Raw genomic sequence first — 14875 nt, 5'->3', positions numbered from 1 at the left:
CATCTAACCACACATGATGAAATGAAGTCTCCAAGATTTGCCAAGAAAATGCAACATTTCTACCTTGAATCCTACAACCCCAAAGGAGCTCAAACGCAAAAATGACTCACTTACCACCATAATATCATTTGAAGCACAAATATTAGAAAATTATTCACCCAACCTCACCAAAAACACAAGTGATCTCGTCATAGATTCTATTTTTCTCGCTCGCAGAATGTACTTAGTTTTCCTTTGCAATAACTAGATTGCAATTTTCAAATAGCTTCACCAACCTTCCTCCATTTAAATACATCCAAATCATCAAAAACATAAGCCATTTTGTTGCAGAATGTACATTCCTCTCGCATAAACTAGATCGCAGCCTCGTGACAAAGTTATGCAAAGAAAAACTTATCATTCTTTTGAAGGACAAAATTTTTTCAAGTTAAGAATTACTTTCCCAACAGCTTCACCAAATTTCTTTCTTCAGTTGAATTACATCTACAAGAGACAAAATTTAACAATGTCAAAAATTGAATTTGGGGAGATTTAAGATAAAAACAAAATTAATGAAAATGAAAGTAAATCAACAAAAGCAAAATAAAAGGACTTGGGATGACTCCCAAGAGAGCTAATTTATAGTCCTTAATGGACTCTTCATGAATTTTATCAAAAGAGGTGAGGGATTGGAGAGCTTGTAACAGCCTTGCTCCTAGTATTGGGTCTCCAGCTATGTAATGTTTCAATCTATGCCCATTGACCTTAAAATTCCCAGATTTTTCACTCCAAATTTCTATTGCTCCATAAGGGAAAACCTTAGAAACTCTATATGGACCACCCACCTTGACTTGAGTTTTCCAGTGAACAATTTCAATCTTGAGTTGAACAACAAAACTGAATCACCTTCTTTGAATTCCTTTTTCCTCGATGCTTATCATGCCAAACTTTAGTTCTTTCTTTATAAATACGGCACTTTCATAAGCATCCATCCTCAATTCCTCAAGCTCATTAAGTTGTAACAACCTTTTCTCACCAAATTGCTTAAGATCAAAATTCAAGGTTTGAATGGCCCAATATGCTCTATGTTCTAGCTCCATTGTAAATGACAAGACTTACCATACACCAACCTAAAGGGAGTAGTTCCTATAGGGGTTTTGTAGGCATCCTATATGCCCATAAAGCATCATCTAGTTTGATAGACCAATCTTTCCTAGAATTGTTCACTGCTTTTCTCCAAAATATGCTTGAGCTCTCTATTAGAAATTTCAACTTGTCCTGAAGTTTGAGGATGGTATGGAGTAGCTATCTTGTGCACTACACCATACTTCCTCATTAAGCTCTCAAATTGCTTATTACAAAAATGGGAACCCCCATCACTAATTATGGCCCTAGGAGCTCCAAATCGCTCAAGACAAATTTCTTCAAAAATTTTACTACCACTCTAGCATCATTAGTTGGAGTTGCAATAGCTTCCACCCACTTTGACACATAGTCAACCCCAACTAAGATGTATCTATTACCATATGAAGGAGGGAATGGCCCCATAAAATCTATTCCCCAAACATCAAATAATTCCACTTCAAGAATATTATTTAGGGGCATTTGATCTCTTTTTGACAAATTTCCACTCCTTTGACATTTATCACAATCCAACACAAATTTCCTCACATCCTTAAAAAGATTTGGCCAAAAGAAACCAGCTTGCAAAATTTTACTAGCTGTCTTAGAGATGCCAAAATGTCCTCCATAATCGTAAGCATGGCAATGATGCAAAATACTGTATTTCCTCTTCATGAATACATCTTCTAATTAGACCATCACAACACCTCCTAAAGAGTAAAGGGTCATCCCATCTATAAAACTTCACCTCATGCAAGAACTTTTTCTTTTGTTGCCATGTCATACCTAGAGGTAAAACTCCACAAGATAGATAATTCACAAAGTCCGTGATACCAAGGTAGTTTAGCAACAAGAGAGAAAAGTTGGTCATCCAAGAAAAACTCATCAATAGGATTTCATCCAATTCTTCACCATCCAATTTCAACCTACTAAGATTATCAAGAACTACATTTTCAGCTCCCTTCTTATCTCTAATCTCCAAATCAAACTCTTGTAGCATCGTATCCACCTAATGAGCCTCTGGCTTTGGCCTCCTTTTACTGAGCAACACCGATGGTCGCATGATCCGAAAATATAACTACCTTTGAGTCAATAATGTAAGGTCCGAACTTTTCCAATGCAAAGACAATTGCCAAAAATTCCTTTTCGCTTGTTGCATAATTTGTTTGAGCCTCATCCAGTTGTTCTACTAGCATAATAAATAGCATAAGCCTTTTGTCCTTTCTTTGACCAAGAATAGCCCAATTGCATAGTTGCTAGCATCACACATAATTTCAAAAGGTAGGCTCCAATCAGTGGTTGCATGATTGGTGCAAAGGATGAGAGCTTGCTTCAACCTCGCAAAAGGCATCCAAACACTCTTGGTCAAATTCAAATGGTGTGTCATTACTTAACAAATTAGACAAAGGTTTAGCTATTTTAGAAAAATCCTTAATAAAGCGCTCAGAGAACCCTGCATGTCCTAGGAAACTTCGAATTCCCTTGACATTGGTAGGAGGAGCCATCTTCTATCACTTCAACTTTGGCTTTATCAACCTCTATTCCTCCGTTAGACACCAAATGTCCAAGCACTATCCCTTCCTCGAACCATGAAATGACACTTTTCCCGCTTTAACACAAGGTCAAGATTCGCACATCGCGCAAAATTTTAGAAAGGTTAGCCAAGCATATATCAAATGAAGATCCATAAATGTAAAAATCGCCCATAAAAACCTCCATTATGTCTTCAATGAAATCGAGAAGATTGCCATCATGCACCTCAAAAGTGGTCGGTGCATTACACAACCCAAATGGCATCCTTCTATAAGCAAAGGTTCCATATGGACAAGTAAAAGTGGTTTTCTTTGATCATTTGGATGGATAGGGATTTGAAAAACCAGAATATCCATCTAAATAGCAAAAATAAGAATGCCTAGCTAGTCTTTCCAACATTTGATCAATGAAGGGAAGTGGAAAATGATCTTTTCTAGTGGCAACATTTAATTTTCTGTAATCTATGCACATTCGCCAACTAGTCACCGTTCTAGTGGGAATTAATTCATTATTTTCATTTTTGACCACCGCTATTCCACCCTTTTTTGGGACAACATGTACTGGGCTCACCCAAGTACTGTCTGAGATGGGATATATGATCCCTGCATCAAGCAACTTCAAAATTTCCTTTTTAACAACTTCTTTCATATTTGGGTTTAACCTCCTTTGATGTTCAATAGATGGTTTACAATTTTCTTCCAAACTGATTCTATGCATGCAAAAGTGTGGGCTTATTCCCTTAATGTCATCTATGGTGTATCCCAAAACTTTCCTAAATTGTCTCAACACTCTTAACAACTTATCAACTTCTAAAGTACTCAAGTTTGCATTTACAATTACTGGATAAGAGTTATTAGTGCCAAGAAATTCATACCGAAATGAGAAGGAAGTTGCTTAAGTTCTACCTTAGGTGCATCTTCTTCCTTGAATGATGATTGCTTAAATTCGCTTTTTCCTTTTGTATGAGTTGAAAACCGGAGCGTAAATGAATGGTGTACTTCCCTCTAAGTGTTGAGTATATGCAGCTTCATGAGTGTTGTAATAGTCTATGCCTCCTCCATGAACCAAACAATTTTCAAGTGGATCTTCTGGATATTTCTTCCTGAAGTGTTCTTCAACCACTTATCAATAATATCAACTCTCAAGCAAGTATCACTTCGTAATGATGCTTCTTCATAGAGTTATTAATATTGAAAATTAATTGCTCTTCACCAACCCTAAGAGTAAGCTTTTCTCCTTTCACATCAATCAATGCTCTCTGTAGCTAGAAAGGGTCTCCCAATATAATTGGAATATTGGAATCTTCCTCCATGTCCAAGATGACAAAGTCAATGTATATAGAACTTTCCAACCTTCAGGGCACATTCTCCAAAATCCCTTCAGATACTTGATTGTTCTCACCTAATCAAGAGAAATGTGGGTTGGCTTTAGATCTCCCATGTTGAGCTTCTCATAGATAGAAAGGGGCATAAGGCTAACATCGCCCCTAAATCACATAGAGCTTTTGTAGAACAAGACTCTCCAATGTGGCATGGAATTGAAAACTCCCGATCCTTAAGCTTTGGAGGAAGTTTCCTTTGGAGGATAGCACTACATTCTTCTCACAAAGCTACGCTTTCATCATCTTCAAGTTTTCTTGTTTGAGAGAATTTCTTTCAAGAATTTTGCATAAGAGGGCATTTGTGAAAGAGCATCAACAAAAGGCACATTTATGTAAAGTTTCTTCAAAACCTCTAAGAACTTCCCAAATTGCCTATCAAGCTTGGCTTTGTGAAATCTTTGTGGAAAGGGAAGTTGTGGCTTGTAGGGCCTGTGGAGGTATATATTTCTCTTCTTTTCTTCAAATTTCTCCTTACATTTTTCTCGCACTTTCTTGTTTTTCACTCTCATCGCCTTTTTCATTTTCTCTCTTCTCACTGCTTTCACTCTTCTCATCATTTATAACTTTACCACTTCTTAAAGTAATAGCTTGACAATGCTCTCTTGGATTTTCTGGTTGACTTGGAAGCTTTCCAAAAGATTTGGCACTTGAGGAAGATGCTTGTTGTGCAACTGGTTTTCCAAAGATTCTTTGTGTGTTTGCATTTGTTCCAGCCTTGCTTTCACCTCTCTCATCTCCTCATCATGCTTATTTTGGTTGGCAAGAATCTGCTGCAATAAAGCTTCATGGTGGAATTTCGCTCTGCCGCTTTGGTGGAGGGTTCATATTTTTCTCGTAAAATTGGGCAATGGTTGCCTATTTTGTTGATATGGTACTTGACTCATTGCTGTGGTTGAAAATTTGATTTTGAACTTGATTTTGCTGATTGCCCCATGAAAAGTTGGGATGATTCCTCCAATTTGGATTGTAAGTTTGAGAATAAGGATTCCCATTTGCTTGTTTCCATAATTACCAACATATGCCGCTTGTTCTCCATAATCTACTCCACACCGGTAGTTTCTCTGCATAAGCCACTTGTTGTGAACTTCCAGCTGATGATGTTGAACTAACCAACATACTCAAATCTTCCATCTTCTTAGCAAGGACATTTGTAAGTGCATCAAATTTTGCATTAATCATGTTGAATGGATCAAGATCATACATTCCAAAGAAATTGCCTTTTTCGAGTTGAGCTGGTCCTCTTGGACTACTCCAAAGATGAGTATTCTTTGCAATTTTCTCTAATAACTCATAAGCTTCATCTTCATGCTTTATAATAAATTCTCCTCTGCTTGAGCATCAATAATTCCTCCGATTGCAGGAGTGACATTTGTGTAGAAATTCGATTTATCATCCATTTTGGAATGGCATGATGTGGGCATAATCTCTCTAATTCCTTCCATCTCATCCATGATTCATAGAGAGTTTCATCTTCTCTTGGTCCGAAAGTCATTTGATTCCTCACTCTTGAGTTTTTCCAGTGGAAAATATTGTGCAAGAAATGCATCGCTTAGTTGCTCCCAATTTGTAATGGAGTTGTGAGGTAAAGAATCAAGCCAATCCAATGCTCTATCTTTCAAAGAGAATGGGAATAGCTTCAATCTTGCCGCATCATCGACACTCCAGTTGTTTTTGCATGTCGCAAATCATAGCAAACTTCTTCGTGTGTGTGTGTGGATTTTCAGAAGGATGACCCCCAAATTGAGAATTCTGAATCATTTGAAGGACTCCAAAATCCATCTTGTAACTATTTGCATCAATCCTTGGTCTTGCTATGCTCTCTCTCAAGTCATCAAAACGAGGAAAAGCATGATCCATCATACTTCACTAGGCACGTTAGCATTAACAACTTCTTCACCATGGGCTGCATTTTCATTATTTTGACCATTTCCAGCATTACCAACACCAATTCTAATTCTTTCATCAGCCATATCTGCTTCAATTTCGGTTTCTCTCGAAGCTTCCTTCCTTCTTCTGGTTTCTTTCTTGTTGGCCTTACAAAATTTCTCAATTTCAGGATTAAACAGTAAGGTTGTGTCACTTGAGCTTCTAGCTCTTCTCATAAAAGATTAAAGTACCTGAAAAAGAACAAACAAACACAAAATGAAAAGATAACAAAGATAAAACTAAAAACAACTAAAATAATCAAGAATTCAATCTTAAACAAACAACTCCCCGGCAACGGCGCCAAAAACTTGATGCGTCCCAACCGCAAGTGCACGGGTCGTACAAGTAGTATAGAAAAATATCGATCCCACGAGGAGTTGTGTTAATGATTGAATTTTCGATATAAAAGTTGACTAAATCGAAGTATTTATGAGATTAAAATGATGAATTAATGGGTAATGGAGTATGAAATCTAAATGTGCAAAATTAATATTCTATTCAAAAATGTATTAATTAAACTAAAATTGCATCAAATAGAAATAAGCAAGTTCAAATATGGCAATATTTAAAATGGCAAATGATTAAATTTGATTAGAAATTAACAATGGTAAAAAGGTGATTCCGGAGTTCGGGATTTCATATTCGAGCTATTTTGGGATTTTAAATTGGTTGTCCAATCTTATGAAACTTATGAGTTTTAAGGAGATTAATCCTTAAATCCTTTGAATTCCCTTTCGAGTGAGACAAAGAGTGCCTTAATCAAACTAATCCTACTTTCGTGGACTTAGAATTAATTAAGACCCATTAAGTTCTTTAATTAATCTGTTAATCCTCTTAATCCTTAGCCTATTTCTAGGTCTAAGTTAATTAAGTCCAATTTCCTGATTATCTATCACAAGGTCTTCTCCTTTCGGTGCTTCAACCATGGATTAAGAACATTACTCAATGGGATCCTACATTAAGCATGTCATTAAGCATACAAGAAATGAATAAAACTCATTAAGACCACAAAATATGGATTACCCAATCAAAATCCAGAAATTATCTTTAATATTACAAACCTTACTCCATAATCAAAAGTAAACTACTCACTATCCATAATGCTTACAAGCTATGATGAGTTTAAATGGAAATAAAGCTTTAATCTAAGCTAAGAAGTAAGAAATTAAACACTAGAAATATGGAAAAATGTAAAGCAAGGAAGAAATCTGCAAATCTTGGTTAAAAATGGTGTGGAAGGTGAAAATGACTCCTCAAATTCTGCTTAGCCTCCTCCTTTCTTTCTTTGCTCCTTGCCTCTTTTCTAAAATGAGAAAATGGGACTATATATAGCATTTTTCTGACATGGAGCCCTAAAATAGTATGTTCTAGGAGGAATACATTAAGGGAATCTTCTGCCAGCTCATTAATGAACTCTTTATGGGATCAGATAAGTGGTCGCATAAGTTATGCACCCTTATGCGCTACTGGTTCGGGTCACTTATGCGGTCGCATGACTTGGTGCATAGGTTATGCACAATTTCGTGAATCGCATAAGGGAGGTGAGAATGTGCATAAGCTATGCGCCTCCTTATGCACATTTCGGCTGGTTCTGGAACAGTGTTCTTCCTCCTTATGCAGAACTGCATAGCTTATGCGGCAAGTTATGCACAGTTTGGTCTATGCATATTTTAGCTTGAAAACTTGCTTTTGGCATCTTTTTGCTATAGAAGACACTCCTCAATGGCAAAATTCTCTTTAGTCCTTCAAAAACACCATTTTTCCTACAAAACAAAGCAAAAATTACAAATTAATCCAAAGTTGACAATTATGGAAAACTAACTAAATAACTAATGAAATTAGCTAAAAATGACTAATAACCAAATAAAATGATTGTGAAATTAGACCTAAATGACTATGCAAAATATGTGCATCAAGCTGTATTGTTCATATTTCACATTAGTCAATTGAGTTGAACCTAGCTGCAATTTTCAAAGGTTTTGAGCAAGAACCGAAAATTGTTTTTAAAGTCCAATTCACCCCCCTCTTGGACATATTTTGGGACATCAAGGCCGAAAGCCCACTTTAACTTAGACTCATTCAGAGAATTCTTACACTACGATAGAAAGAGGCGTTCACTGTGAGTACTCTATCACCCACAAAAGTATGAATCTTTTATGAAAAATAAAGAATAAATCTTACATAATTATGAATGAGGGTATATTTATATTGAATATATTAAATAATAATTTAATTTTATCTATTAATTAAAGACATACCACTCGTTTAACAGAGTTAAATTTAATTTTAATTTATATAAATTAATTTAAAAATATTATTAACTATGAATTTTAAAATTTCCCCTTTTATTAGTTCAAAACAATGAGAAATCCTTAACCAGATCACAATCCATTGCAATACACAAACATCAGAAGTGGGTGTTTTTATTCTTGATAAAACTTGTATGAAATTAATACAACTCCATGATAATTTTCGCAAATGATATGGGCTCATTTTGGTGTGTGCTCTCCAAGGGCAGCCTTATGGAAGCTAGCATACCGATCAAAGAGTTTGTCTCTTGGAGGCCAACTCTCTTGGATTGTTGGGATATTTGAGAATTCTTGCATCCATGCCACTAATAATGGGAATTTTTGTTGTTCTATCAATTTCACACCAATTATCTCCTCAACCACGTTGAAGTGGCAAGCAAGCCAACCCAATGCAATATCTACTAGTCCAATGGTCTCTCCTCCAAAGAATTTCTTTCCCTTTAGCTCTTCTTCTAAATATTTCAAGTTCTCTATGGTTGAAACAATTGCTTCTTCTTGTTGTTTTCCTTGCTTTAGTAGAACATCCAGTCTCATTGTTTGTAGCACCTGCTCAAGAAAGTAAAAAATATAATGGATTCATTTGAAATAAATTATTTGTAAGAAAAAAATTCAAAAAAATTGTTACACAATCTTATATGAATTTTATTTCTTTTGGAATGATAAATTTTTTAATTTTAAAAAAAATTAAATTCTTTCATTCTAATATGAGAATTAATAAAAGAGAAAAAAAATTTAATTGAATTGAATTTTTTTTTTAAAATTCAACATTTCAAACAAGAGAACTGAGATTTATTAAAATATATTTAATTGGCAACATATTAATTGTTCTTAATTATATGATCTATCATAGTATTATATTATTATCATTGTTGAAAAAAATGATTTTGCAAATGAATATTTAATTTGATTGTAAAAATTTTAAAATAACTACAAAAAACAAAATTAATAATGCTTGTTTATTCATTGTTTATTTTAGGTATGCACAGAATCGAATTCATAATAAAAATTGATAGTTTAATTTAAATTTAATTTGACCAAATTCAAAACATGAATCACACACATGCACACTTTACATTCAATATGGGATCCTGGATTCAAAACATGAATCACACATATTCTCACTTTACATTCAATATGAAATCCTGAAAAATCAGTCCCTATCCTTTATTTTCAAAAAAGCTCCTTTCTTTTTTTGTCAATAAATAAAACACACATACAAATAGGGCTGAGCAGAATTTGGTTCAAACTGAAAAATCGAACCGAATCGAGTCAATTCGGTTCAATCGGTTCGGTTCGGTTTTAAATTATAAAAATTTCGGTTATTTCGGTTCGGTTCGGTTTTGAAGAGAAAAAAATCGGTTAAACCGAACCGAACCGAATAGTAATTTATATAGTCAAATCAAATTAAATCGAACCGAATCGATTTTTGAATTAATTTATTTTTATGAAAAATTTATGAATTATATTTAATTTTATATATATTAATTGTTTAATTTCATTGATTAATGGTTATTAGGTTCAAACCAAAGTTAAAATTAGACTAAATAACTTAAAAATCAAGTCTAAATTCAAAAATCAATAAAAAATCAAACTGATCGGTTTAAACCGAATCGAACCGAAATAGAACGGTTCGGTTCGATTTGATTTTTCACCCATTTCGGTTCCGTTCTGTTTCTAAAATTCACGGTTCAGTTTTTGTAATTTAATTCGGTTCGGTTCGGTTCGGTTCGGTTTGAACCGAATGCTCACCCCTACATACAAAAGTTAGTGACAGAAATGAACCACCTTTAAAATTATGACAATTTTAACAAATTCATTATTCCTACATAACCCACACACACTTCATATTTGATATGGAATCCTGAAGGATCATATTTCAATAATTAAGCGAACTTACACTTTAGGCATAATATGATGTTTAATTTACTTTTGTATTTGTTAGATAAGTTTAATTTCATTTTATATAATTAAATAAATAATTCAATAAAATATTATTTTTGTATAATTAAATTTAAATTAAAATTAATTATATTTAAAAATATAAAAAAATTATTTTATATTGTCATATTAATTAAACTAGAATATTATATTTTAATAATAAAAAAAATTTCAAGTAATTTTATTTTTTATTCATTAAAACTAAAATAAATTAAACATAAGAAAGAAAATTAAAAATTAATTTTAATATAAATCAGCCCTCAATATTTTATAATTCTCATTTATATAAAAAATATAAATTGAGGTTAAATTAAAATTTTAAATAATTTAGACTAAAAATGAAAAATAGAGTGAATTAGACTTTAAAACATTCAATGTTTTTGGAGAGCCAGTCGCCACTCTCCACGCCTTTGTTGATGGGAAGAGTTTGGATCCACCCACCCACTAAACAAGTGATGGTCATAAGCTCCCAGCATTAAGAATGATATCCTGTGAATTATTAATCATTTTCCTCCTCGAAGAACAGAGGTTCTGGAAGTAGAAAATGTTATTTTAACATAAGTTTGGATTTGAGCTAAAAGTTGGAAGGATTGTATCTAAGAGGAAAACTCAGAGAATACCATATACTATTGATTGAAAGACCTGCATCGATAGAAATTTTTAGTTTCAATCACTTTTAAGTTCTTGGGTTTTGTCAAAATTAATATATATATATATATATATATACCCCTAATTTTAAAAAATTAATAATTTTATCTTCATATTTTCACTCTATTAAATTGATGGTTCATTAAGGATAACAACGGGTAAGATATCTATAAAAATCATCAAAACTTAAACTCTCAATACCTAAACCTATTCCAAATCCAATTAAAATTTATCATTAATTAATTAAATTCATCCTAAATCTAATTATTATTATTATCTAAAAAATCTTCAAACCTATTTAATTTTACATTTTTTAATTAATAATCTAAATAAAAAAAATCAATAATTTATATTTAAAAGTTTAGAGAAAAAAAAAAATTTAACCTTAAAGATAACTTCTAACTTCGAGAAAAAAAAAAGGCTAAAAGAAAAAGCAACTAATACTCATCAAAGTAGGAAGCAATAATACCTTATCATCACCAAACTTAGCCCAAAAGCGAGCCTTGGCTCTCTCATGAGGATCTTGAGGCAACAATGGAAATTGTTTCCATCTCTCATCCACATATTCAAGAATGACAAGAGATTCACAGATGGGTTTTCCATTGTGCAGAAGCACAGGAACCTTCTTATGAACAGGGTTGTATTGCAGAAGCAAAGGACTCTTGTTGGAGAGATCTTCATACACTGTATCAAACTCAACCCCCTTCAGCTTTAGTGCCCATATCACTCTTAAAGGAAATGGACTTGACCATGTCCTGAAAACCTTTACTTCTTCTTCTGCCATAGCCACTTTGTTTTGTAATCTCTTACAATTCTAGATCACAAAGTCTGCTATTTATATAAAAACTTTTTAGTTCCATTCTTCTGCTATTCTCTGCACTTGGTCTTTATTTTATTTTAAAAAAATTAAATATTTTTTTTAATCCACAATCATAGTTTTTTATTAAATTTTCACCCCCAACCCCCTTGTTTTCTTTTTTTGGTCCTTTTTGGATAGTGGCTCAATTTTACCAAACTAAATTTTTTGGTAATATAAAAAAAATTCTTTGAAAAAAAAGAACTATTAAGATTTATTTAAATATTAATATTTGATCATTGATTGGATAGATTAGTAATAATAAATAAACTATTAAAATTTTTAATACTTCCTCCATCGTCTTCTTTTTGTTATTTTTTAGAAATCATCTTGTCCAAAATTAGGTCATTTTGATATGATTAAAAAATATTAATTAATATTTTTTTAACTTTATATCAATATCTCTACTAAATAGACGAGACAAATAGTAATTTAATCAAAGAGTATTTTATTTTAATTTAAATAATTTAATTATTTTCTTAATTACTGTATAAAAATTGATAAAATGGAAAGAGAGTACTTATTATTTGTTAACTCTTTTTTTCTTTGATTTCAAAAAAAAAAAATGATAACGATCCTCACTTTACTTGTTAATAAACTTAATATAAGTAGCAAATCTTTAATGTTGGGGAAGAACTAGGAAAAACGAAAAGTTGAAAGGCCATATGATAATTTGATAATTGAACCACAACAAATTTAAAAAAAAAAATGTCGATGCAAGGGATGAGCGTTTAGTCCAAAGTGTGGTCTATTTTGACGGCTTTGTATAAAAATTGAAGACTTTAGTCAGTTGACTAATAGGCCAAAAGCCTACTTTAAATTAGGCCCATTTAGAAAATTCTTGCATTACGATAAAAAGAGATGTTCATTGTGAGTATCAGTACTCTATCACTGTTTGCTGGTTTTTCAACTCTCTAAATATACGGATCGCTAATAAGTAATAAAGTAGTGAGTAGAGTATTATCCCACAAGAAATTTAATTTACAAGTAGCAAGGTACATAGTAATTTTAACTGTCTAGGCTACCGAATAAAATGGGAGAGTGAATCTGATATATTTTGAATACTAAAAATTAGAAGGATAATGAATTTAAAATGAAACAATCTATTTAAAATAATTTTAAAATAAAGATTTCACACTTTAACCTTTTTATGGATGTAATCATGTCTATTCATTAGATTGAGGATCGTTGCTTTAATGGGAATTAATCCTAAGGTATCTTAGGTCATCTCTTAAGGCACCTAAGGTGTATTTCAATCAAAACTAAACCCTACTTTCATTGACGATTAGTCCTAATAAAAACCCTTTAAGGTCTTTGATTAAGTATGGAATTCCACAAATGTCATCAGCCTATCTCCAGGTCAGATTTTCTAGATTTAATATTCTGATTTTCCAATATCAATCTTCACCTTTCAGTTATTCAATTAGTATCTTCTGTCATATCTAAGTGGATACCAACACATAGCATGGATTAAAAACACAAAATATTGAATCAAAGAATAAAACTCAAATACAATAGATGAAACTCAATATTTGTCCATAATAATGATTACAAGTATTACTCTCTTAATTCTAAAATATAGAAATTACTCACTCATTGTGAGTTTAGCAAACATAATAAAAATGAAATTAAAGAACATAAAAATAGCTTAGAGAAATAGAACAAAAGAACTGAAGAGAATCTATAGTTTTGATCTTGTGGAACTTCGGCTGAGGACTCCTCCTTGATGCTAATGCACTATTCTTCTAGACGGCTTGGAGAGAATAATGAAGATATTAATGTCCGACTTTTTGATTCTGAACCCCCCTTCTCTGTTTACTGTTGCTTCTATTTATATTCAATGTCTAGGGTTAGATTTTTAGAATTTTTTTCCCCTATTTTTTTCTTAATATTACTTACAAAAAGCTTTTCATTGATAATTAGAGACGAAAAATTTTACGTAGGTATTTTTTCTTAAATTTTTCATAGAATTTGCTCGTGGATAGACTTTATTGAACCATTAGAATACGCATCAATCTCTATAGCTCTACCTTCCGAATTCATCATTTTCACGAATAATTTGACGGGTTTAATTTCAAAAAACTCCATCTTCTCTGGATGAGAGGTCTTCAATTGCTTTTCAGCACAATGGTAACACACAAAGTTTGCAAATCCCTGTTCTCTTGAACGTAAGCAGAAATATAAATTATTCAGTAAGTTGGGACTAACATTAGAAGGGAATTCCTATCTAGACCCATTTTACAACACGAGATTTATTTAATAAGTAAATTTCATATTTGATATAAGTAAGTTTACACAAGAAAAATCCTAGAAATATAATTATAAAAACATAAAATGCAGACAACGAAGAATAATTAATGATGAACATAAAATTAAGATTTTGACATGTACTGTTCTAATAATCCAGGAGTTTAGATTTCGCTAGAGAAAAGAAAGGAAACAAAATGAAAAATAATGATAGAGCAATTTACAATTTTCAAGTACAGGTCAATAGCTGCTCCCAACTACTGAAAAGAGCTTGAAAAAGACACAGGTTCTTCCATTGGAGGATATGGATTAATTAAGACCTGGTAATACAATTGATTTATTAAAGTAGCTTTAAGGAAATTTCTATGGTAAGGGCACCAAGTCAAAGCAAATTTTTAGGGTTAATTTTATTCATAATCTCTCAACTTAATTTGTTATATCAGTAATGTCCTTTAACTTTAATTTGTATTATAAAAATTTTTAAATTTCAATTTGAATATCATTAAAATTTCTGTGACTTGCTATTACAAGTTTTAATGCTAAATTTTACTTACCGTCTCTCAACTTTAATAAATATATCATACCCATCTCTTAATTTTAATTTATATCAAAAAAATTTTAAACTTTCATTTAATATATTAAAAATTTTTAATACAAAAATGTACTAAATAATAATTAAGATTGATATATTGTCTTGCTAATTTGAAAAATAAGGACAAAAAAATGTATACAATATCAACCTATATAAAAAAAAGATATAATATCATTCATATTTAATTAGGTTTAAATATTTCCAAAATAAAGTAAAATAATTATAGGTTATTAATTTTTTTTCTTATACTAAAATAAAATCAAAGGAATTAAGATAAATTAGATATAAATCTTTTAGGTATTAATCTAAAATCAAATTGAAAAATAATATAGATAAAAATAATA

General features: G+C 31.8%; 1 protein-coding gene and 1 non-coding gene across 2 annotated transcripts; one reads left to right on the top strand and one right to left on the bottom strand.

The window, feature by feature from the left end:
• The first annotated feature begins 5418 nt into the window (after nt 1-5418).
• Nucleotides 5419-5522, top strand: LOC131177793 (small nucleolar RNA R71). Its single transcript, XR_009147082.1, has one exon. It is a non-coding gene; the product is annotated as a small nucleolar RNA R71 (small nucleolar RNA).
• Nucleotides 5523-8415: 2893 nt separating this feature from the next.
• LOC131177789 (probable glutathione S-transferase) lies at nt 8416-11686 on the bottom strand. The gene is made up of 2 exons (XM_058142895.1): nt 11306-11686; nt 8416-8796 (listed from the first exon to the last, which is right to left on the bottom strand). The coding sequence occupies exons 1-2, from the start codon at nt 11618-11620 to the stop codon at nt 8431-8433; spliced, it is 681 nt and encodes a 226-aa protein (XP_057998878.1). The 5' UTR covers nt 11621-11686; the 3' UTR covers nt 8416-8430.
• Between the last annotated feature and the right edge of the window lie 3189 nt (nt 11687-14875).

Source organism: Hevea brasiliensis, unplaced genomic scaffold (genome assembly GCF_030052815.1).
Source record: "Hevea brasiliensis isolate MT/VB/25A 57/8 unplaced genomic scaffold, ASM3005281v1 Scaf88, whole genome shotgun sequence".
In the NCBI taxonomy this organism is placed as follows: Eukaryota; Viridiplantae; Streptophyta; class Magnoliopsida; order Malpighiales; family Euphorbiaceae; genus Hevea; species Hevea brasiliensis.
Note: the sequence above shows the minus strand (reverse complement) of the source record. Positions and strands in the feature narration are given on the sequence as shown.

Bases quoted from the DNA above. Each gene is read 5' to 3' on its own strand.
- LOC131177789 (XM_058142895.1), bottom strand. From the start codon at position 11,620: ATGGCAGAAGAAGAAGTAAAGGTTTTCAGGACATGGTCAAGTCCATTT. The intron at 8,797-11,305 runs GTATTATTGCTT...TTTCTTGAGCAG, and splicing joins CTAAGTTTGGTGATGATAAG to GTGCTACAAACAATGAGACT.